At 41.0% G+C, this 24,902-nt stretch overlaps 1 protein-coding gene across 1 annotated transcript; it reads right to left on the reverse strand.

Moving 5' to 3' along the window:
- Positions 1-282: 282 nt before the first annotated feature.
- Positions 283-4,032, reverse strand: FZD10 (frizzled class receptor 10). The gene has a single exon (XM_054007027.1). The coding sequence runs from the start codon at positions 3,154-3,156 to the stop codon at positions 1,399-1,401; it is 1,758 nt and encodes a 585-aa protein (XP_053863002.1). The 5' UTR covers positions 3,157-4,032; the 3' UTR covers positions 283-1,398.
- Positions 4,033-24,902: the final 20,870 nt, after the last annotated feature.

A 24,902-nucleotide genomic window follows, 5' to 3' on the forward strand; every position in this document is an offset into this window, starting at 1 on the left:
GTTTTAACCAAGGATCATTATTGTAATCTCTATGCTTAGTAAACATGGTATTATACTAAATCACTGGATATCTATTTTAAAGCTTCTTCCCATTCAGTTCTCTCAGTTGCAAAGATTCATGGAAAGATTCAACTTAAAACACTTATATTTTTTCAACTTGCAATTCCTTCTTTTGCATATTTAGGGTCAATCTGATTATACTTGCAGTCCTTATGTGTCAAGTATAATATATTAAACACCGTGCTATAGTCAAAATGTGCCTGTAATAAATCATTGGGAAAAAAAAGTTTATTAACCACAAAGCACATGATGAAAAGTTTAGAGCAGACAAAATTATCAAACTAAAGTACATATTTTATTTTTTATAAAATAGTGGAGCATGAAAAATAACTGTATATTACAAATATATACAGCAAATAATTGTGCCCTTCCAACACAAGTAAAGAGCATCACTCAATACAAAGCTTGCCTTTGCAAAATCTAGTGCTTCTTGATCTATTCATGGTGAGAATTTGTTTAACAATAGAAAGAGTCAATAAGCCCTTTGGGTCTCTTTGAATTGACCCCACCCCACACACACTTTTTTTTTTTTTTTTTTTTTGCACAAATCAGTCCAAACGTGTATAACATTGGCTTGATTTCCATTAAAAAGCCACAAAATGTAACACTAAAGGGTTTCTGAGGACTAGACCTCTTAGTTCTTTTGTTAAGAGATTTCTTTTGTTGTCTTTATGTACAGCAAAATACTTGTTTCTCTTTTCATGTCATGGTAAGAAAAAAATGTATTGCACATTATTCTTATTCACAAAGTTTGTGTCTCATGCAGGAAGTTTTTCTTTTAGTGAAAGAATATTGGTGAGCATTATAGATTGAACCTATTTTTAGATACTTCAAACCCACTAGGCTGAAGAAGTGTTGTAAAGGATTTCTCTTTTCTTAAGTTAGCACAGAGGTTGCTTTCACTTAGGCCTCTATGGAATTGTTTAAGTTTCCCAAAAAAGACACAATTTTCAGTCAGGCTCTTTAAAAAAAAAAATCATAGCTCCGTAAAACTTGATTATATCTTGTTACTTAGAAATCTGTAGGAACTCCAGCTCTACTACATATAAAGATTACACACAGTTTTTTTATCAGAGGGCTGGATGAAATATCTTACTACAAATTAGTAACAGAAGAGGCTGCTTTAATTGACAATATTCCTTTCACTGAAAACCTTTTCCTAAGTACATTTACCTTCAGTTTATCAACAGGTCCTGAATTTCAATGTCATACATTTTTGCCTTGATTTGCTATACTGTTCTCTGACAAAAAGCACCTTTTAAAATTTTTACTTCTGACTGCTACCGTGAGCATTTATAAGTCTCTACAAACTGAGATACAGTTTTCTATACATCCTGTTCATACACAAGTGGGTGGCTGTAATGCTGATTCATATTTTGCATGGTGAGTTTTCTGTGGATGTTGAGTTTTTTTGTAGATTCCACTGTTTGTAATAACACTTGCAGGTTTTCTCCTACTTCTCTTCTTTAATCTCTGACTGCAAACATTTTGCCAGGATTGAAGAGTCTTGGAAGTCCAGATCCACATACCACTAGTAATGCCCACAACCAACAACATAAAAATTTTCACCATGAAAATTTCTACTGCAGGAATGGAGTTATTCATCATGCAGTCCAAATGTTTAGTCTGATTGTTCATCTTGCATTTATATTGCATTGCCACAATTTTCCAGTAATCCATGTTAAGTCTTTCATAAAAGTAGCAAGCTATTACACATGTAGCAGGCACTGTATATAAGACTGAAAAGACACCAATCCTGACCATAAGTTTCTCCAACTTGTCTGTGTTTTCTCCACCTGTTTTCATCACCCTCCTGATATGGAAGAGGGCCACAAAACCAGACAGAATAAAAGAAGTGCCTATGATTAGATAACAAGCTAAAGGAATGAGTACAAACCCAGTCAAGGCATTCACATCCATGCTTCCAACATAGCACAATCCTGTCAGTTCATCTCCAGCTACCCGTCTCATAACTAAGATCATTATGGTCTTCACAGCTGGAATGGCCCACGCTGCCAAATGAAAGTAGCTGCTGTTTGCTTCAATTGCTTCGTGCCCCCATTTCTTCCCAGCAGCCAGAAACCAAGTTAAAGTCAAAATTACCCACCACAATGAGCTTGCCATACCAAAATAATATAGGACCAGGAACACAATGGTGCATCCAGTGCTTTCCAGCCCTTCCTGGATAACGTAAAGTTGACCACTGTCTCTGTCACAGGCTATGCTCTCAGCACCTGAAAAGAGGCGAATAATGTACCCCACAGAATAGACACAATAGCACATAGACAGGAAGATGATGGGCCTCTCAGGGTACTTGAAGCGCTGGGGATCTATCAGAAAAGTAAGTACGGTGAAAGCACTGGAAAAGAAGCACAGGATGGACCAGACGGCAATCCAGATGACAGCAAACTGTTTGTCATCCTTGCTCCAGTAAACATCAACCCCGGGTGTGCAGAGCGGGGCACAGGAAGCACTCTTTTCCACATGGTGGAACTTGCCGGGATTTTCACAGGTGGCTCTACTGAGGCTGTCCTTGTGCTGCTGCAAATCATGACCATTGCTCGGCCGCTGTGGCCTGAACATTGGTGGCAACATGCTGGAGCCTCTGGGTGGCTCATCTGATCCGTTGTTAGGGGCTTCCATGCATAGGTAATTGGGGTCATTCTTGTTGGGCAATTTGCTGCAGTCTAAGGAGTCTGGCCACTTGAAATTGAATTGTTCCATGATGGGAGAGCATTTCAGCCTGGCCTGCTCACACATAACCCTACAGGCTGGGATTGGCGTGGAGACCTGCTCTGTGCACATAGGGGCATAGAGCGAGCAGAGGAAGAATTTCAAGTGGCTGTGACAGCCATACTCCACCAAGGGGGCAAACTCATGTAGCTGAATGGCAGCTTCCCTTTGGTTCTCATGTCCCATCAGGTTAGGCATCCTAGTCATGTTGTAGCCTATATCCTTGCACATGGGGATTTCTATGGGCTGGCATCTCCCATCGCCCGGGCGGTCAATGTCTATGGAGCTTATCCCAGTGCAAAAGCAAACCAGACGCAAGAACAGCCAGAGAGTTTGCATGAAGTTCCTCCTCGCGGGCCCCATGTTTGCAGCCACAACACAACGCCCAGCCACGCGTGCAGTTGGAGCCCGGGTCCTTTCCGCAGACGAACCAGGTTGGGGTTGCGGAGGGGGGGGGGGGTCAGTTCCGCCGCCCCACGGCTCCCTCGCCGGAGAGCATCGTCCCCCAACTTTCGCAAGGGACGTTCACAGCGTGGGATAGACCCCGGCGGCGTTAGCAAGGTCAGCAGAGCCCCCAGCCATGAGCCAGCTGCGGCGAGCGTGTCGCCTACTCCCGAGCAGCTCTCAGCAAAAGTCCGGGCTAGTCATGTCCCAGCCCCGGTGGCGCCGGGAGAGAGGGGACTCCGGGGAGGTGAGAAGCGGGGGTGGCGGGGCAGTTTGCAAACAACCAGCCGTGCTGGTGCCACCCCCATCCATAGACGCACACAACTTACTGCGGGGAGCCCAGAAACTTTCTTTTCCCCCAAGGCTTCCACTTCGGAGAGCTTCCTTTGCCCCCTCCCCGCGCCCCCTTTCTCCGGGCACAGGCAGAACGTGGCTTGCTGTTAAATCCAAGTGATCACTGCTTCCACTTCCACATGTCCCAGGCGGCCTTGGGTCGGTCTCTCTAGGGGATATTCCTGCTCCCTAGGACGGGTCACCGTTTCCCACACTTTCCTCCCCGGTGGGGGTGGCTTATCCAACTGCAAAGATAAAGGAGGAGAAAATATCTAAGCCATCGGAGAGGGTCTGACACCCTCCCCTCTTCTGTTTTTGCAACGGTTTGGTTCTTTAGCGCTTTGCAAGGCAGGACTGGTTCTTGTCTCTCCTCTCTCCCCGCAGTAGCAGCCAGTCCTGGGGCTGTTGCAGCTGTTTTTTAGGGGGTGGTTGTGTCCCAGGATTAAAAAAAAAAAAAAAAAAATCCCTGTGCAGGATCCGCCTTGCATACGACACCCACTTTGCATGAGAAAGGTGAAGCTGACACGGTGATTACTTTCCAATCACTCGGAACGCCTTGAAACCTCCTTAAGGACCCCTACAGGTTTCCCTTGATCACCACAGATTAAAAAAAAAGCCTCATTTGTTTCTCACTCTCTGTCTCCCTCCTCCCCCCCGATCTTGAAAGTTTAACAAGATCTTTTCTCTCTCTTTAGACCCCTACCACCTAACCCCGACGTCCTCATTCAGGTAGGAAGGGAGCCCAGGGAAGCCGAGTTTTAAGGATGCTTCAGACTCCTAGTCTCCTAGACAGGGGGTTGGAAATGGTGCCTCCTTGACTTTCCTTATTGGGAGGGGGTAGGAGCGGTGGGGGAATGCTTTAGAAGGGAGGATGTGGGGAGGGAGGATGCATTTTATGGCAAGTGCCATAAACTCTTGGCTGACAGGGTCATAAAAACCGGTTGCATTGCAGTAGAATCTCATCTGCTTACAAAATTTCTGCTTTGATTGTGTCGAATTTCTAAAAGTGAAGACCGGAGTCAGGAGGATAATTCTCTCTCTCTCTGTTTTAAACTCACCGTATCTGAATGCACATCAAGTGAAACTAGCAGATTCCCCCAAATAGGAAAATCAGAGAGGACTAGAGAGAGACCTTTGGGAAAGTGATTTTAATCCATACAGACAAGACTCTGTGAGATTTTGGAGAAAAAAGGGTGGCAGGACAGATCATTTTAAAATGTGTTGGCTTTTTTAGTTACTGGTTTGCTTTTATTTTCAAAGTAAAACTGCTAGGCTCATTTTGATTATTTTCTACTAATAGTAGTTGAAAAGCTTATTCCAGCCAAACTCCCATTGATTTGAATGGATTTCCTTGGGTAAGAACTGCAGGATTGGGCTCTTATAGACTATCCTCTCGAAATTATAATGTCAATGAAATGATAAGTAAAAAAACAACAGTCACCAAAAATAAAATGCTTAGTTGTTTATACATATAATACTCCTCATATGTGCCTCCCTCCCCCGCACTAACTGATCTAGACACAGACGGAATAAGACGGTATAATTCATAGATTTTGTGTAAGGCCAGAAGGGACCATTATGATCAAATCCTAAAAGGTGAGCTTCACTTTTTGTTTTGAGTTCAATTTTAGACAAACATATTAATGAAGAAAGAAAAATCTCTTCATTCACACCCACATATACCCAGTGTTTCTCTCCATTAGGGCCTGCTTCTTATCGAAATGAACACGGATTCTCCTGGAAACTAACAAACCCGCAGGGTCAGAGTTAATACCCCACCAGCCTCTAGAAAGGAAACTGTTGGCTTCCTCGATTGTGATAAGGGTGTAATGGATCCAAGAAAGGGCAACAAACCAGGGCTAGTGTTAGCTTCTGAAACCCCGAAGATGCTGACAAATGTTTGCCTAGAAATAAAAGGTCCTTAATTTAAAAAAAAGTTTTAAATCAGTGGATACTTTCCTTTAATGGCTTTCCAGTAGATCTAGGAATCTCTCTCTGAAAGAGATCAGACTGATAAACTATTGTATCTTATCACGTTGATCCTTCCCTTGGTCACTTCTAGATTCATTTGGGAACTGTTATGAAGGCAGGCAGTGTTACCAGCAAACAAACAAAAAGGCCTTATTTATTTAGTTACATTGCTCTTTCTCTGAGAGAGAGAGAGAGTGTGTGTGTGTGTGTGTGTGTGGTGGAGCATTTCCATTCTTCATTAATCTAAGCTGTTTTCTTAGTATTTGTATGCACCCTCGATCCTCTTCTAGAGAGCTCGGTTGGGGGTTGTGAGGAAGTGAAGGGGGAAAGTATTCATAAGGGACAAGCTACCTTTTCTAAAGTGAAATTGAAATGACACTTGAGATGAATATTTCTGATACAGTTTGTTTTGTTGAGCTTGACTATGGTTTTTTGCTGTGAATTTTTTTTTTACAAAGTACTTCATTGTACATCAAAATCCATATTGAAATAATACAGAAAAAAGAAATTAAAACAAAAGTTTGTTTCCTTATTTCATACAGCTCTTGATAACAGCCACTTCTTTTCTTATTTTCTTGGAGGCTAAAAGAAAATATAAATGTGAAATGTAAAAAAGAAAAAAAGCCCTTCTTTGTAGGAGTTATTCTCTTAATTGATGTTTTATGCACTACTTTAAATCAGCTTGTTTTTTCAAGCTATTATGTTAGCCAATACAACCCTCTTCAGATCATTTACTTCTGTTTTTATATTTTTTTTTTTAAAGAAAGCTATCCAGAAATGGCCCCCATTCAACCACCCTGAGTCAGAGAAACTAAGAAACAGAACATTATTATAGAAAAATGAGGGCTCTGAGAAATCAGCAACTGGAAGATAACTCTGTAACTAATAAATGAAAAGAGCCTTTTGATGGCTCCAGCTGAAAAGATATTTTATTTTTTATTTTTTTTCTCCTGTGTGTGGGATTTGAGATGTGTGATTCTATGGAGCAGCCAGGCACCCCTGCTGTTAGGCCCTGGCTAGGAGTTGGCCCCCCTCTGGCAAATGTTATGGAGAATTGGGAGGAATTTTATGGCTGTCTTTTCCCTCAGCTCTTTTTTCTTTTGTCTTCTTTGAAGAATGACTTTAGACATTTTATTTACATATTTAACCATGGATGAAAGAGGAAAAAGAAAGCATTTGGGCCGTTGTGGGAATAGTGATATGTTTAAATTAATGGAAATCTTATTAGGCCTCTAAAATTTTAAGCAAAAGGTTTTTAATGAAACTTTATAATTAAACATGATTTAAAATAATGTGCCAACTCACAGGAAAGATGTGGCTTTGCCCATCGTCATCCACACAGACCCCAAAATATGCAGAAGAATCATATGTACTTCAAAGTCCAGCTACTATTCCATTCCAAGCACAAAAAAATTTAAAACTGAATATTTAATGAAGCATGTCATAATTTAAACCATAACTAAATATTTTGTAGGTGTAATACAGCATAAACAGGGTAAAAAAATGGCATGGCAAAGTTTAATGCTGTGTAATTTATTGTAGTGAAAGTCTAATAAAATACTTCAATGTGGATAATGTTAAAAATCAAAGTTGCATCTATTCTATACATATTAAAGTCAATGGAAATTAGAGTGCTAGGCAAGGTTTTCTGAAATGGGATTAAAGAAAACCCAAATAATCCCTCTGAGATAAAATGCTCTGACTCTTCAACAGTAAAGAAAAATTAAATGATAGGCTTGGAGAGTTACAAATTAATTAATGCGTTACAAATTTTTAGAAAAACAATAGTGTGTCAAAACAAAGTGCATTGCTTTTGGGGAATCTAAAGTTTAAAAAGTGTGTGGCTACCACCGTAAGTCATATTTAATGAAGCATTTCTAGTCAATTGTGCATTAAGGAGAGACGTTTATTTTTTAAATAAAGATCAGTTTGAATATTAGTCCTGTCCAATAACCCTTCCCCCATTCATGTTCAAATTAAGAAAGGTACTTTAAAAAATTCTATATCTGATACATAGTGAAGGCCTGTTATTTGCCCTCACTTTAATTCTGGAAGCTAACTGTAAAAAGACAAAAATAAAAGATATCCTTAAAGGAAATAGTAGCTTTAAAAGAAAAACAGCACATATGGAAAATAAATGCTGATAATAATTACTAAAAGTCTAGCTTTCCTGTTTAATTTCCACACAAGATATTAATCATTCCAGTGGTGAATTATATTATTATAAAATGCATGCAGCACATGTTTATTTTTCAAACCAAACTGATTTATTCTTTTTTCCTAATTCTAAACTTTCGCTAGCTATTTTAAAATGATATTTAAATAAACAAAATATATCTTATTGGCAGGACTGGCTGCAGACCATGAAAATGTTGAATATCTATACACTAAGTTTTAATTACACTCAAACACCAACAACAACACTAGTTAAAAGATTAAAACACAAAAAATAAAACCCACATCATAAATGGATGAGGGGTTTGTATAGTGTTGCTCTAATACAATTTAGCCAGCTATTTTAAGGGCACTTCCCTTGAAATGTGGTTTGAAATATTACCAAAGGTTCGACGGGGTGCATTAGTGTGAATTGCAAATCAGAACATTTCTTTAATCCCCTTTTCATGGCCTGGCTTCGGATCAGTGGCATCTAAGGGACTCCCCACTGATTCTGGCTCAGGAGGAACCATTCACGGGGCAGCTTCTCTCCTCTATTCCCACAGTCCAGAAAACAACACCACAGACAGACACCCTCCAACTAAATTAGATTAAACTCCTTCTCTTCCACAGCACATTAGCCTTTTCACTGCTCAAGATTCATTATTCAGCTACTCCTAATTTAAAGATACAGTATCCCCCCCCAAAGAACAAAACAAAAAACAAAATAGAAAAAGGACATGCCATCTTTATATATAAATACTTTCAAATTACAAGGATATTATCAGTTTAAAAATATAGGCCACATTAGTACATGCCTATCCAGAGCACAAACAGAATCTATACCTAACAGAGACAGGCCCAGTAAAACACACACAAGCTTGGTTCTTCAATATTCATCTGTGTTTAAAGTTCATTCATAGAAAAAAACAGTAATGAAATAAAAAGTCAAAACTCTTCATGCAGCAAAAGTCTGTCCCATTTAGGTTGTCATGAACCATATTAAAAAAAAAAATCGCTGTAACCCAAGTGCAGTGATATTTGATTTGCATTTCTTCTTGTGTGCACTTTTTATATAGTGACTTAAAGACATAGTCGGATGTAGGATAGTGAAGGAAAAAGGACTAGTAAGAACTGCACTGGGTAGTTAGGGTTAATTATTTACGGTCTAATCATTTCCCCCTCCTTTACCCTCCTCCACAAACCCTCACCCTCCATCCCCACCTATCACTTTTACACATATGGAGCTAGATTCTCTGCTGCACCTGTTTACAACTGCCTGATTCTCTGCCTTCAGGGCTTCTCTAACGCATGCTCTACCTCCCATGGCCCCACAGTGAGCTTTTGCACACGCACACATACTAGGGTGACCAGATGTCCCGATTTTATAGGGACAGTCCCGATATTTGAGGCTTTTTCTTATATAGAAGCCTATTACCCCCCACCTTCTGTCCTGATTTTTCACACTTGCTGTCTGATCACCCTAACACATACACACACACATGCATGCACACACACACACACACCCCCTCTATATCTATCTCAACTATTTGAGCCTGTGTGAGCTGTCAGAAATATCCCAAGGGACAATCTACTGGCTGGGGATCACTGCAGTGCCCCACATTCTGCCTTCTCTTTTTGCCTGTACCAGGGATTGGAGGGAGGAAGGTATAGCAGCAAGCTACACCTCCCTGGGGGGTCATCCTCAGACGGGGTCTGTGGGTGGTCTCCATTCCCTGTGGGTTACCTGAGCAGTGCAAAGGGAGAGGAAAGGATTAACTACCATTTTATTATCTGAGATTGAGAAAATCTACTGTATTACAGCAAGGAGTCTTCACTGCCCCTTCTGCGTTTGTGAAGATGGAGATGGCACAAAAGAATATTTGTAAGAAACATCTACTGTTCTGTGAGCTGTCAAAGAAATTTTACTTAAAGCCTCAAGGCTGGACCCCGAGAGTTGCGGAGCATCTACAACCACCACTGAAACCAATGAGAGTTGCAGTATGTCTCAAGTTTAGGGCCTAGGTTATGAACACCTAGGGTAGTTTTAGAGTTTTAAAACTTTTTAAAACAGTTTTAAAACCTGGGTTTTAGCAGGCCAAAATGCGTATCCATATCTGTGCAATATGGATGTCATTAACCTGAGATTGCAACAGCATGAAAAAGTCAAATATTGGCTCTTCTAGGTCCCCTAGATTTGTTGGAAGTCTTCATATCCAGATAATGGTCTTGAGGAATCCGTCCCTCTCTGTCACTAGAATTTTGCAGCATCATAGTCTCCCTGTTGACCTTGTGTTCTGCTCTCCTGAGCATCACTCTCCTTGGCTTTCTCTCTAGTATTATGACTGACTTTTAATTGCCTAGCCAGTGCCTTGAGCAACTTGGCATCTTTGGTGTAGGGAAGGAGGGAGGGACCTTTAGAAATAAAGTTATGATACTAGATACAATTATTGCTACTGCTGCTACACCATACTATCATACTTACTAGACGACAGCGATGGCTATTCCCACTACTCCTAGGTATTACTGGTGGGTGAATCTCCAAAAGCTGAGAGGTTTTTGCCCATGGTGAATAAGTACACAGAAGTCCAGATGTTCACCCGAAGCTTATCCAAGCCCTGCGTGTATGAAAATTCAGAAGGAAATGTCCTGAGAAGAGACTTTCTTGTGAGGTTTCCAGGATTTCTTATTCTCAGGCCAGAAATACTGCACAGACAGACTTTCTCACAGTTTTCCAAGAAGGGGAGAGATGATGATGTTGCTGAAGGACAGGACTGAGAGTCAGGAGCCTTGGGAGTCCATTTTCCATTCCACTAAAGCCCCCTTATGTCACTCTGGTTATGGTAGTGGGAATGATCCAGGAGCACCCTGTAGCAGGGTGTTCAGATGAATATCTGGACTTCTGTGTATTTAAGGGGGCCTCAACAACTGGCTAGGAGCTGCTGGAGCAGCTGTAAGCAGGTTGTGTACCCAGTCCATGGTACAGGGTCTTCTAAACATTCCACTGCCTTAGAGTTAGTATTGCCCGGTAAGAGAGAGTTATTTCATAGACTCATAGACTTAAAAGCCAAAAGGGACCATCATGATCATCTAGTCTGATCTCCTGCACATTGCAGGCCACAGAATCTCACCCACCTACTTCTGTAATAGACCCATAACCTCTGAGTGAATTACTGAAGTCCTCATATCATGATTTAAAGACTTCAAGTTACAGAGAATCCACTATTACACTAGTTTAAAGTTGCAAGTGACCCAGGCCCCATGCTGCAGAGGAAGGCAAACCCCTCCCCCCCTCACAGTCTCTGTGAGTGTGACCTGGGGGGAAATTCCTTCCCATCTCCAAATACAGTGGTTAGTAGGACCCTGCATATTTCAACAAGATCTAACAACCCGACACCTGTGAAAGAATTCTCTATAGTAACTCAGGGCTTGTCTCCACTTACCGGGGGATCGACGTGCGGTGATCGATCCACCGGGGGTCAATTTAGCAGGTCTAGTGAAGAGCCACTAAATCGACCACCAATCCCTCTCCCATCGACTCTGGTACTCCATTGGAACGAGAAGCATAAGGTAAATTGACAGGAGAGTTTCTCCTGCCGACCCAGCCCGGTGTAGACACTGCAATAAGTCGACGTAAGGTACATCGACTCCAGCTACGTTATTCACGTAGCTGCAGTTGCGTAACTTAGGTCGACTTATCCCCGTAGTGTAGACCTGGCCCTAGAGCCCTCCCCAGCTAGTGGCCCAAGTACCACTGAAAGTCAATTAGACTTAGGATCTTAAGTCCCTTAGGTGCTTTGAAAATATAACCCTCAATTAGGAGATTCTGTTGTATTTCATAAATTGTTCAAGTTTTATTCATGGTGTACTACATTAGCAGAAGCCTTCCTGCAACTTACTGACTGCTCTACTCTTCTCAGCCATGCCTTTTCAAAAAATATATATTATTCTGCTACTATTTCTATGGTCCACTCCATCTCAGATGTTCCTTCTACATCTTTCCAATGTCTCAGTATATATTTTCCCCATAAAGTTTAATGGGGAACCATTTTACTATTTAATCATCAATTCTTTTTAATTTTCACATAATACCTAGTGTGTGTATATATATATATATATATATATATATAGTGGGTAACTTTCTGTAGTAATTTTATGAATGTGCATAAGATGTTTTTCTAAAGTTTCCTCTTATTCTTTTTTGTCAAGCCAAGAACTTCCCACGTGGTCCCCAATGTCTTTTGAACATACCTGATATATGCTACTGTCTCACAGCCTTTATCTCTGCTTATATACTGGGAACTAGGACATTTTTGATGTGCATAATTTTAAAATTAGTGTCACAGTCTTTTATCACGCCACCCTTCCAAAAAAAAAAAAAAACTGGGTCCAGTTTTCATCTGTATATTCAGATTTCAAGGCTGAAATCCTCAGCACAGGGCCCAGGTGGGAAGAAAGGGGATGTAAGGAGCCTTACACACCATCTTTTCACAGTCCAGAGCCTGGGGCCACTCTGGGACCAGTTAAGCACCTGGGACAACTTAAAGCAGCTACCGGAGTGCTCTAAGTTATGACACTTGAGTTACCGTTGCATTCTGATATGCCCCTTTTGCCCTGGCCATGCCTCTGACAGCCCTCAATGCCAGCCAGAGACTTTTAGGCCAATTCCTTTGCCTTGCTGTTGCGGGTGCAAGGATTGCTGTATGTTCACTACAGAAAGGAAGATGGAAGATCCCTGAGGTACTGAATCTGGATTTCGCCCCCCACCCCACAACAGATTTTTTTAAAGTATTAGACATGTTATATTGTATAGTACTTCACAGCATAGGCAGAGGTGGCAGCAGAAGCACCCTTTTCAAAAGTTTTGAGTAAAGGTTATCTATGTGCTTCTAGAAGACTGGCGAGGGAGGTTTATTTCACCAATACCAGCCTGGTTTTTTGTTTTTGTTTTTCTCTCACATGGCCTCTTCAGAAAGTTTTAACTCTGGCACAATGAAAAAAATCCCTTAAAAAACAACACTTTAGAAACCTTCACTAGGCAAATACACCTTCATTCTTTCCTGCTGTATAGGCCACTACCATCAAAATACCTTCTTGCTTCTTTATTAAAATTCTTAATATAAGAAAATAAGGTTCTGGTTATGAGCTGCCGCTTTGCCTCTCTCATAAGATTCAGTACACTTTTTATGAGCCTTTTAAAAGTGAATTAAATAGGTGACCACGATGATGGTGATGGATCAGGATAATTTACACTTGTCACTCAGTGCTTTGCAAACATTTATTACTTAAGGCTCATCACACTCCTGTGAGGTACTGTAGATAAATGCACTTCCATTACAGTAAGGATAAAAGAGGATAAACTGTGACACAATTTACTAGCCCCATGTCACAGAGTGAATCTGTGGCAGAGCCAGGAACAGAATCGAGGAATCCTACTCCCATCCCTGCTTTGACCACTAGATAACATTCACTTTTTCTCTCTAAGGCCTGGTCTACACTGGGGAGGGTGGTCGATGTAAGATACGCAACTTCAGCTACGGGAATAGGATAGTTGAAGTCGACATATCTTATTTCGACTTACCTCCTGTCCTCACGGCACGGGATCGATGGCCGCGGCTCCCCCATTGACTCTGCTACCGCCGCTCGCCCTGGTGGAGTTCTGGAGTCGACGGGAGCACGTTCGGGGATCGATATATCGTGTCTAGACAAGACGCGATATATCGATCCGTGATAGATCGATCGCTACCCGCCAATACGGCGGGTAGTCTGGACGTACCCTCAGAAGAGGTTTACCAATATAGCTCAGGTAAATGCTGCATAAGCAGGTCCAGACAGCACGTAGGGCAGGGCCTGTGTGTGAGAATCGGCCACCTTGCTCCGTTCTTACAACAATGGATCCAAGGTTGGTGATGTGAAAACTGGGAGAACACCTTGGGAGGTAACCATACATTAATTTAGTGTCTGAGTTTTGATATTACGCCAGCGATGGGCAGTTGTTGTTAAGCACAAGGCTGCAAAGAGAAATGCCCTTTCAAAAGCCATCTCATAACTTATTTAATTACACTTGATGCAGCAGCATTATATGTTATGTTTGTCACGTTGCGCAGTGCCCTACTGGAAGGTGTGCAGATACAATGGAGATGAGTGTGGTGTGAGAATATAGAGTAGAATGAGTCTTGCTAAATGTGTCTGGCTTGATATGTTAAGACACAGTATCACAATGGCCATGTATTTAGACTGCATAATCAAGAGAGTATGGGCAATAACAATGATTAATCAACCCATCGCATCCTCCATCCCTAGAACATCCCCTTCCTAACCCAATCCTCTGTGCCTGCACTCTCTCCTCCTTGAGGGCCTTCCTCAAAAACCACAATTCTTCTGGCCTTATGAAGTCTCTACATTCTCTCCAAGAGAGATAAGGAGGCAACGTGAATGGGACCAGATACTCATGTGTTGTAAATCAGCTTAGCTCTGTTCACCTCAATGGAGCTGTGCTAATTTACATCATATGAGGATCTGGCCCAATAATTATAGTAGTAGCATTGTACCATTCAGTCCCCTGCTTTAGATCTAAAGAAATATATTTCTTCTTTGGAATGTAAGCACTGCAGGGCTGGGACCATGTCTTCCCCTTTTGCCTGAAAAGTGCCTAGCACACATATAGCAATATATAAACAACAGCAATAAGAAAAGGACCATAGATCTAGCTTTTGCAGCAATTACCTTTGAGTGACTGAAATGATTGGGTGCAAAATGGTATGCTTGCTTGATCTGAATAGTACTGTTGTTAAACCCTTATTGGCAGGGGCAGGAGTGCTGTTAGATGAAGTAGACAATGTGGTCTAGTGCTTAGAGCAGGACACTAACAATTAGGTCTCCTGGATCGCTGGCTTCTATTCCCAGCTCTGCTCCCAACTCACTCTGCTATCTCAAGCAAGCCATTAAAATGTCTCTGTGCCTTAAAATTACCCATCTGTAAAACGGGCATAATATCTACCGCATACCAGTGTTGTGGGATCTAAATTAAATGTAGGTTTGTGTAGCTTTTAAGATACATGGAATAAAGGTGATATTATGATAGTCAGGTTTACTCTCTGAATTAACCAGACGTGAGTAATCATGGCACATGAATATATTCAATGGCATTTGGTTAATTGGGACTGCATGAGACAGTCACTCTGTGCTTTCACCTACTGGAGCAGCCATATTGCAATAAGTACACTCTGCATAGATGATGCAAGCATATATGCCAAACTGGCCTCTGGATTTGCTACTGTTTACTCCTTCCTTGCAAATTCACCCACTATCCTTCAACATGAGGACCAAATTCAGTCCTGTTGTTACTTCAGTTTGGTTTCAAGCAGGGATAAGTGGGACCAGTGCAATCACTGCTCTGCCTATCTTATCTAGGGGTTTGCACCGGTGTCCATTACCTTAGGAGACTGCAACAATGCAGCTATGCTATTGGCTGGCCACAGATCGCTGAAATTCCCAGAGTGGATCGGACCACAGTACATATATTGGTGCACTATCAAATGACATGAGCTTTTCTTTTTTCAGATAGAGAATTACCACCACAGCACCTAGGGCCCAGTCCTACTGCTATTAAAAGCAATAGGAGTTTTGTCATGGACTTCATATGGGAGCAAGCCTCTTGTCTCAGCATGACAATTCCTCTTCAAAGGGGCAGCTACTCTGTGATCTAGGGTGGGCATGTTTTTTTTCCACTTTGCTCCTATGATGCTTTTTCTTGTTTTATGTGGATTCTCTTTCCAACCCTATTTTCCCTTTAGTTTTTCAGCTTTGGAGTCACATGATATTGCTCCCTCTATAACTTCCATTTATGGACAGGAGTATCACCAGGAATGATAGACGCCATGACACATGCACTGTGTAAGTCAGAATAACTCCATGGAATATCCTGGAGTTACCCCAGTGTAAGAGGACAATCATGCCCAGTGAATTACAGATGTGCTGTGAGAAATAAAGAGTAGCATAAGTTAGGTAGCATAGGAATATGTGTTGCGATTCCATATGGCAGGGGTAGTCAATTATTTTTGATCAAAGTTCACATTTCTTGGTCAAAGTATAGTCAGGGTCTAGACACCAGAGAAAACAAAAAATAATGATGATGACCATAAGTAAATAAAAAGATTTCAGAGTTGTTCAAAAACATCTGGCGAGCCGACTGGGCCTGCAGCCCACCTATTGACTACCCCTGCCCTAAGGGCATCTAAACTATAAGAAGTCATGAAATATCACTGCAACACAGGATTCAGAGACATAAAGAAATTAGGACAAAACTAGTAAAAACTTTTCTGTTAGAGAAGGGACCAAATCAGAAGCCTAGATCTGAAAGTTCAGCTCTGAATCAGCATTTGACCTCCATGTTTCAGTCTGTCCCTAGGATGGACCTGAGCCAGAACCCTGCATCCAAATTCTCTTGTGCGCATTGAAACTTCAGATCCAGATTCCATGACTGGTGCACTTCTTAATTTCAATCTTTTTATAAAAATACAATTCCTATCTCAACGCAGGAGCAAGAATAGCAAAGAAACAAAGAAAGAAAGTTCATCGGTCTGCAGAGAATTTTAATAAGTAATTATTTAAAAAGAAAGATGAATGCAGACTTTGTTAGTTCTTATCAGATCTTCCTGAGCATGTGCATTGTGCCCTCCCCGTACCATATGATATGAAGGACTATACTAGATCATAGGTACATATATTTTCTCTCACCCTAATGCTACCTAGTATAACATGACATGGTATAATGAAAAATTAAAACATGTACATTTGCTCCATAGCTAAGAGAGCAGCTATTCATCAACAGACATCCACCAGGTAGGTTTGAATACTAATTTGAGAATGTTGTCACATTTATAGTGCTGTGTTTACCACAATTTCATAGAGAGGAAGCCTGGGCTAGTAATTAAAATAAAGGACTGGGACCGAGACTGTCTGGTTTCCCCGCTCGTTTCTGCCACTTTGGTCAAGTCACACTCCGTGCCTCAGTTTACCTAGATGTAAAATGGGATTGATAATCCTCTCCCTTCCACATGTGTCATAAGGCTTGAATCATTAAGGAATGTAAAGCACTTTGTGATACTTGGATGAAAGATGGAAAGTAATATAAATACTCTCCCTTAATCTGTCAATTTTGAACTAATCCATTCTACTGGTAATTACTATAATCATTTTAACAACTGCAAATAAAATCATTTTGTTCACTTAAAAGCACTAACCAGTTTCTTAAGAAAAACTCCAGTTCCCATGGAAGTCAGTGGGACTTCTGTCACTATGTAATTGTGAGGCCCCGCTTTGTACATTTCTCTTCCAGGCCCTGTTCCCTTCTGTATACAGGGCTTTGGGTTAACCCTTGCTGCATAGAGTGCTCAGACATGGAGGCGTTTAAATTTTAAGGGTGTGCTATAAATATACCTGGAAAGGTTCTGTGAAGACAGCAAGAAAAGTGAGTATTTATGCTTAGGAATAATGCTATTTATTTATTATCTCAAGTTTAAATACAAAGAGCTGCTTAATGTGTCCTTAAATGTAATTTAAAGTGGCAAAAGAGAGGAAGTTTGATCTTGTGGTTACAGCATTGGCGTGAGTCTCAGAAGATGTGGGTTGAGTTCCTGTCTCTACCACAGACTTCCCTGTATGATGTAGGACAAGCACTTAGGACTTGTCCAGAGGGGGAAGTTATACTGGTATGAGATAGGGTGTGAATTTAAAGCACTGTAATTATACAGATAAACTGATTTTTTCTGGTTTAGCTTATGTCAGCAGTTTAAGCTAAACTGAAGAAAACACCCTTATTCTGAAATAAGAGTGTCCACATTAGAGAGTTATACTTTTACAACCAAAAGTCTCTGTGTAGACAAGCCCGTAGTCTCTCTGAGCTTCAGTTTCCCCAACATTCAGTTTCCTTACCTCACCTGGTGTACGTTAAAGGCTTAGGTACTACAGAGTTAGGGTATTATATGAAGTATCTATATAGATGGAATTTGACTTTAAAAATTAAGACCTTCAGGAGGATATTGGTAGAGTCTTTTTTTTGATTGATTGATTGATTGCAATTTCACAACAGAAAATGTTTCAGTTTTGCCAGTCTCACGATCAGGGGCATAAAAAAAAGTGTTGCATGTTTTATATATCAGGCAACAAAGCCACTGAAGATTAGAAATTTTAGGGGAGCTTTGGGGAGGATTCTCCCGTGTATTCCTCTTTTGTGAGGAGGTGGAGGAGGATGAAAAATTGATACTGTGCTGTCCCCCGGAAGAAAGAGCATTTTTTTTTCTTTAATGACCGCATTGGATTCTGAAATTAAACCCAGCAGGTAAAGAGATCCTGTGCAGATTTCAAAAGGGATCACACAGTCTGTTCATGTGCTAAGTCAGGAACAGTTTTTTAAGCCCTGCCATGTTCTATAAAACTGAACCAGTGTTATCCCTCTAAACATTCTGCTTTTCAAAGCCATCTCTCTCTCCCACCTACCTCGAGTCACTGGCTAAGAAATGTCATCCTAACTTCAAATGTCACTTTCTGGTTCCTCCCTTTAAAATCATTGCATGGTCTGTGTTAAATATTACAAAAGTCCCAAATTTGGACTATATTACCTACACCCTCTACCACTTTTCTACAGAAACCAACTCTATGAATAATGGAAAATAATCCCCAGTGCACCCTTTAAACCAGTTGAGCTGAGAATAGCTAACCTTCACTCTGAACTCACTCCAACTGCAGATTAATGCAGATAATTGCAGAGCACCTGGTCTAAGCCTGGGGTATGTGAATCATAACTATAGCACACCTTTCAATCTTTTATTCTGATGTAATGCCCTGGGGCAGCTGAGAGTGCCTGTTTAAGCTTTGTTCCTGGTGGGTGTGCCAATACCCTGTCAGAATTCTCTTCTTACATACAAAGGAAAGGCTGTACTTTAAAAAGTAAAGTGGATATGTATATGTGTGTGTTTGTGAGTGTGCTTATATACATACAATTATATATATACACATTAAAATATCTGTGTATACACCAATACTTTTAAAATGTGTATAATACGTACACATACACGTGTATCTGTAGGTACTTGTTTATACACACCCACATTATTTATATACACACACACACATACACACACACACACACACACACACACGTGTCTATACACATACACACACCTGTGCACATGCATGTGTAATGCACACTTTTATAATGATTACATGTCTTGCTTGGTTTGATAGACACATTTTTAGTCCCTCAAGTGACTTGAAGGACAAACACAGCTTTTGTCAACGGCACCCTATCCTTGGGGATGGATTTATTTCTGCCATTAGTAATAAAAAGGCATACTGCACTGACTGTTTAACTACCCTCTCTCTATATATATTTGTGACACTAAAATGCCTACAGGGCATTTTGCTGCAGGTAACTTGCTTGTAGATGCTTGTAAGCTCCTGCTAGTCTGAGATTTATGATGTCCAACTTGTTAAATGTGATCTGAAGTTATAAACCAAATAAAAGCTGTTTACAAAGGGTTCAGACAATGTTTTGAAAAAGTCCCTGATTATGCTATCATGCATGGATGTAACTATATCTAAAATACACAGCCATATTTGACTTGGTACATATCCACTGAATTACATTTCCTTACACATTTAATTAAACTTGAAATCAACTGATGCCAGATGAAGTTTACCACTTTCATTGGGAGGTGCTGCATAAATAAAGAATGTGGAAGTGAAGGACAAAGGGAAAGGCACACATTTGTAAGAGAAAGGAAGAATAAACATGCATAGAGTATGTAAAATTTCCAGAAAAACAATAATACTTTATACAGGGTTCATTTATTGTGTTATGACCATGATACAGCTTCTGGACATTATAAAACTGCCCTGCATTGGGAAATACCAATTTCTTGTAGTCATGTACCCCAAAGCAAAATGAGTGAATCATGAGTGTAAACTGCTACCTTTCTGATTTGCTATCCTAGGGCCAAATCCGGGTTCCACTGAATCAGCAGCAAAACTCCCATTGGAGAGTCATGTTGCAAAATCAACTTCTGAAGGGCAATTACGAGACCTGGAGAGAGCAGAACCATTACAACCTGTCCTTACAGGTTTATAAAGAAATCCTTTTACCTTAAAGCAACAATTTCTATACCTGATGCCTGGCTTGTGGTGACTCCTACACAAGAAGGCTGGAGACTTTAAGATAGTTTAATCTCTTATTCAGTGTACAAGATTTAAAGTACTTCCTTAATTACATTCTCCCACTATTTAACATCATTGGACAAACCGCAGGACATTAAGACAGGTTAATACAGACCATGCAGTATATTATCCAAGATAGTCTACCTGAGCCAGGCATAATTTGTTACAGCAAAAGGAGCTCAATTAGATTGAAATTCACCCCTGTACATGGAACCAGCACAAAGTCTAAGCATCACTTACAGTCCCCAAAATAAGGCATAAGTGGTGCCCAGGGGTGAACTTTACCATGAGAAAACTGTGCCTGTCCTGTAGCATCACTAAAATGGAAGACCTTTAGGAGCTAGGGTCTGATTCAAACCCCACTGAAATCAATGGAAAGACTCCCATTGACAAATTAGCCAGATCTCTACGGTTGCCAGAACTACAGTCTTGTCTACTTTCTTTCTCAAAACTGCAAATGTACAAAGTTATTTATTTAAGACAAAACACCAAGCAGTATGCAACCAGGGCAGTGTTCTTCTAGTGGGTAATGAAGGAGTTCTTTAGGATTCAACCTCCGACTGTGCCACTCACTTCCATTCAGTTTGCTCATCTGTGAAATGGGCATGCTTATACTTTTTTGCCTTAGAGAGTGGCTGTTTGCCGAATGATTTGAGATCCGTGGACGGAAGGTGCTTTTTATCTTTCCAGTTAACCACAAATCCTCAAAACCCACTGAAAAAATGAAGTCAAACAAAAAACCTAAAAAAGAATGATTGGAGAAGCATTTCGGGGTTATTCTTATTACCACAGTAAGTTAGTGGTGTGCACTGAAAAATGCTATGGACTGTAGTTGCAATTCTTTAGCTAAATTCAATGAAGCTGCTTAATTGTATTAGGTAGGAGAAAAATCTACGGATCTATTTTAAGTTATATCAATGCTGGTTAAAGGATAGCTTTCTTAATAGTAAATATGAACCACATTTTGACTTTGGTGGGAATTTTGCTCCATTAAGCATGACTGGATTCAGTTATATGTTTTTAATCTTCTGGGTTACTGTGGCTTTAACATTCATAGAAATACAGCTTGACACTACTTTTTGTCCTTGTATTCAGCTTGACACTGCTTTGTGTCTTTGTAGTAAATATGGTTTCATCTGTTGGGCCTTATTATTTATTTACAGCAAATAATCTTTCTTCCCTGAGTTAAATGGTTGAAACAATACATTTCCCATTATCTCCCCATTTCTAATGGCTTGGCATCCCTGCAGAATCTCTCTTCCAATTTTAGAGAGATCAAGTGCATATAAAAATGATCTGCCAAAGGTAAAGCAGACAATAGACACATCCCTTCATGACCCCTTTGACGAATCTTTGCTGCTACAGGTCATAAACTTTATAGCATTTATTCCAAACAAGAGCCTGCTGTTATCCAGTGTGGGGGGAGAGGGGGAGGGGAAGGGAAGGGGTTAACTGTAACTTGGGGGGGGGGGGAGAGAGAAACAGAGAGACAGACTCACTCTTGCCTCCTTAGTTAAATGTTCTGTTTTTATTATGATTCAGCTTATATTACACCATCTAAAACAGGAAGAAAAAAACTGTTTGGACTTTATCTTGTTTAGCTTCTAATCTCTTGCCAGACAAATTAGCCAGAAGCATTTTAGTCTGACAAATTTCAGTTCAGAGATAGCCTAATCTGTAGCATTTCTGACTCATCCATTGTTGTCCTGGGTCCCTTGAGTACATTAGCCTTCCTGTAGTCATGCCAAGATTTGGTCCATAGGGAATCAAGTTACCCTTGTTGCAATGGTGGGGATATGTCTCTGAGCCTAGGATCTCAATGCCTCAAGAGATAATAAAATCAGAGAGATCCACCCAAGTTTCTGGGATGAGGCACAGCCATTCAAGGCAATCAACAGTGCCATCCAAACAAGATCTAATAAGGAGAATAAAAGGACCCAACTATGACTGTAGGGATAGATGGACCCACTCGCGTCATTGTATGTTTATTAAACCTGGAGTTGTTTTAATTATCTTAAAAGAAAGGGGTTATGTCAATTTGTCGTGTGAGAGCATTTAGTTCATTGAAACAGAATTGAATGTAAAAATAGCCTACTAACCATATTTAAGAGTAGGGAGCACCAAATGCCTCACATTCAACCAACAAGGAAACTAGAATGGCAGTCTGACAGGCTCTCTGGTTCTGGACTCTAAAGACAAGATTCACTAAACATTGGGCCAGATTCAGTTCTGGTGTAACTATCTTCAGAGGCTGATGCAAGCTCTGAAGTCAATGGAACTTTCCACTGACTTAACGGGTTTTGTCTTTCCATTTTCTTCGATGTGTTTTGCATCTTATACACAGTCCTAGGAGACTCCAAAAGCTGATTTTTTGGGAGCCACCAGAACCTTGCAAGCTCCTCTGTGACTAAAGCCATAGGGTTTATTTATTTGTTTATTTAATCTGGCTACAAGGTACTAGCTGTGCTTTGTGAAACCACAACATAGCTTCTTATCCGAGAGACTGAACAGATGGTCACTGGAACTATGAGCCAAAACATAAACCCACTCCCTTGTATAGCTCCAAGCACAGGCCCAGGACAATCACAATCCTTGTGCTTGGAGATTGTTCCTTCTGAGTGACCTAGGAGCATCCATCCCAGAGTGGGTGAGGTGGTAGGGTCATGGCCCTGTCACCTTCTCTGCACCAGCCTAGAGAGATGGCTGAGGATGCTGGTGGGAGCTCAAACACATTCTGTGCACTGGAGAGAGGCATTTCATCCAAACTGTGTCTGGCTCTGCACTGATCACAGGATCGTGGCTAGGGGCCTGATATAAAGCTCACTGAAGTGAAGGTCTTTCCTTTGACTCTATTGACTTTGGATGAGGCCCCAAATGCCTCAGTCTAGGAATACAATACACATCCAGTTGTGAACTCATGGAGAGTGTGATTTCCAACCAGTAAAGCAGGCGGAGGTGCAAAGCATATTCTTCCTGGCATGGCCTTGGCTTTGATTTTTCCTCTTTTCATTCATGGACGCCAAGCCAGACACTCAGACCTCATATGACTCAAACTTCCACGGGATTGACTCCTTCACCTTTGCGTATGTAATTAAATATCACTGCTGAAGGCTGTATTTCTTTCAGACCATCTTTTAATAAAAGCCAAAAGAAGCTACTATAAAAAGAAGCTTCTGCAGCATTTCGGGAGTAACAAAAAGATGCTGCATTTTCTGACTGCTTTGTCCTCTTGCTTTGACAGCATGGCTCTGTTCAGAAGCTCCAAAGCCTACGTTTGCTGCCTAAAGCAATGGAAACAATTTTTGCTGCTGCGGTTTTGGCCAAATGTTTCCAGGCTTTAAGTGGTCACTAATAATTTAAAAAAGAAACACAACCCTGAAACCCAGAAATATTGCATAAACTTAAAGTCATGGCTCACGAACAGCACACTGTGACAGGCTATAAACCTCAAGGCCCTGATTCCAAACAACAGCTTGGCATGAAGTGACCAGACCAGACTTCCCTTCTTAAACTAGGGGAGTACAGTACCTGGTAACTTTTTACAACCCTAACAAGATCTTTCTCAAATTAAAGCCGTTGGATCTATGACTTTGTTCTTTCTTTTTAAAGCTGTCCCCTGGCTCACTCCCCCCCCCTCCCGCCCAATCCTACTGCTCAACGGATGGTTTTAATTCAGGCCACGGAATGGTACAAAGTTTGTCACTCACATAACAAGCCTTTGAAATCTAAAAAGGAATTCAGGTCGGTGGGGATTGTTTTAATTGTTTTAGAAGCTCTACTACAGTAAGTAAGGAATCCCATCATGCTAGTCTCTTTGGTACAAGTGATCAAGTCCATTAGAATCTACTACTAATTTGGGCAGATTTGAATCCCCACAATTCAGCTAATGTTTGCATTAGTTATATATTTCTAAGATCTGGGCAAATAGACGTGGAAATAAGATCTCCAACTGTAAACTCTTTGGGGCAGGGACCATCTTTTTCTTCTGTGTTTGTACAGCACCTAGCACAATGGAGTTTTGGTCCATGATGGGCCTTTGGGACTCCATCACAACACAAATAATAAAAATAATACTCCAAAGAGCTTGCAGTCTAAGCAACACAATACACACAGGTACCAATAAGATGTCTAACAGTCACAGTGCTGCTGAAACTTAAGGACCAGATTCTGCAAACACCCACTCACATGATTAATCTCTATCCACGATAGTAGTGCCACTGAAGCCAATAGGATAAGGGCTATGCAAACGAGGGCTTGTTTTCACTGCTGAGTTATCTCAGGCTTTCCTCAGGTTGTGTCCCGAATCCGGCTCCAATCCACACACAGAAACCTCTCATCCAAATGTGGTGGTGCCATACCTGTGGGCTCACTGCCCTATCCTTGGGTATGGGCGAAAGACCAAGTGCTATTTACTTTTGGTCTGGTAACCTGCCCATTTTGCAGTGTGAATACAAGGAAAGGTAAACCACTCGATTGCTGATAGTCCTCCAATGCCTTCCCACAATTCCCCCTTATGCTCAGAACAACAGACAAGTTTTCCCAGAATTCACTGGGGAAAAATCAAAGTGGCTCAGCTTACTGCAGCACTAAGAACCACGAGCTATGTGCCCAGTAGTGCCTCAGTGGGTGAGTGCAGCACCAGTGTGGCTGCAGTAACTCAAACATGGCTTTGCAGTGAGACTGCTCACACATGAGCTAGGCCATGCGCTGATGCTCACACCCAAGTGCCAATAACCTGAGTTAATTCTCCAGTGAAGACACGCCCTGAGTCAGGTTTCCAGGATCGAGTTCCAAGATACAGCTACGTCACTCATGTTATGCCACCACAACCTGCCAAACAAGAAATTTCATTGTCTGAAAATCCATTGTCTATCTGACGTTACAGAGGGATGCTGTTTGGCTACTAATTTAGAGTCATTAATTTAGAGAAGAGGGTTCAAAAGCATGCCTGATACCTTATATATGGAGGGAAGGAGTACATTCAAAGGGCA

Source organism: Malaclemys terrapin, chromosome 16, assembly GCF_027887155.1.
Source record: "Malaclemys terrapin pileata isolate rMalTer1 chromosome 16, rMalTer1.hap1, whole genome shotgun sequence".
NCBI lineage: Eukaryota > Metazoa > Chordata > Testudines > Emydidae > Malaclemys > Malaclemys terrapin.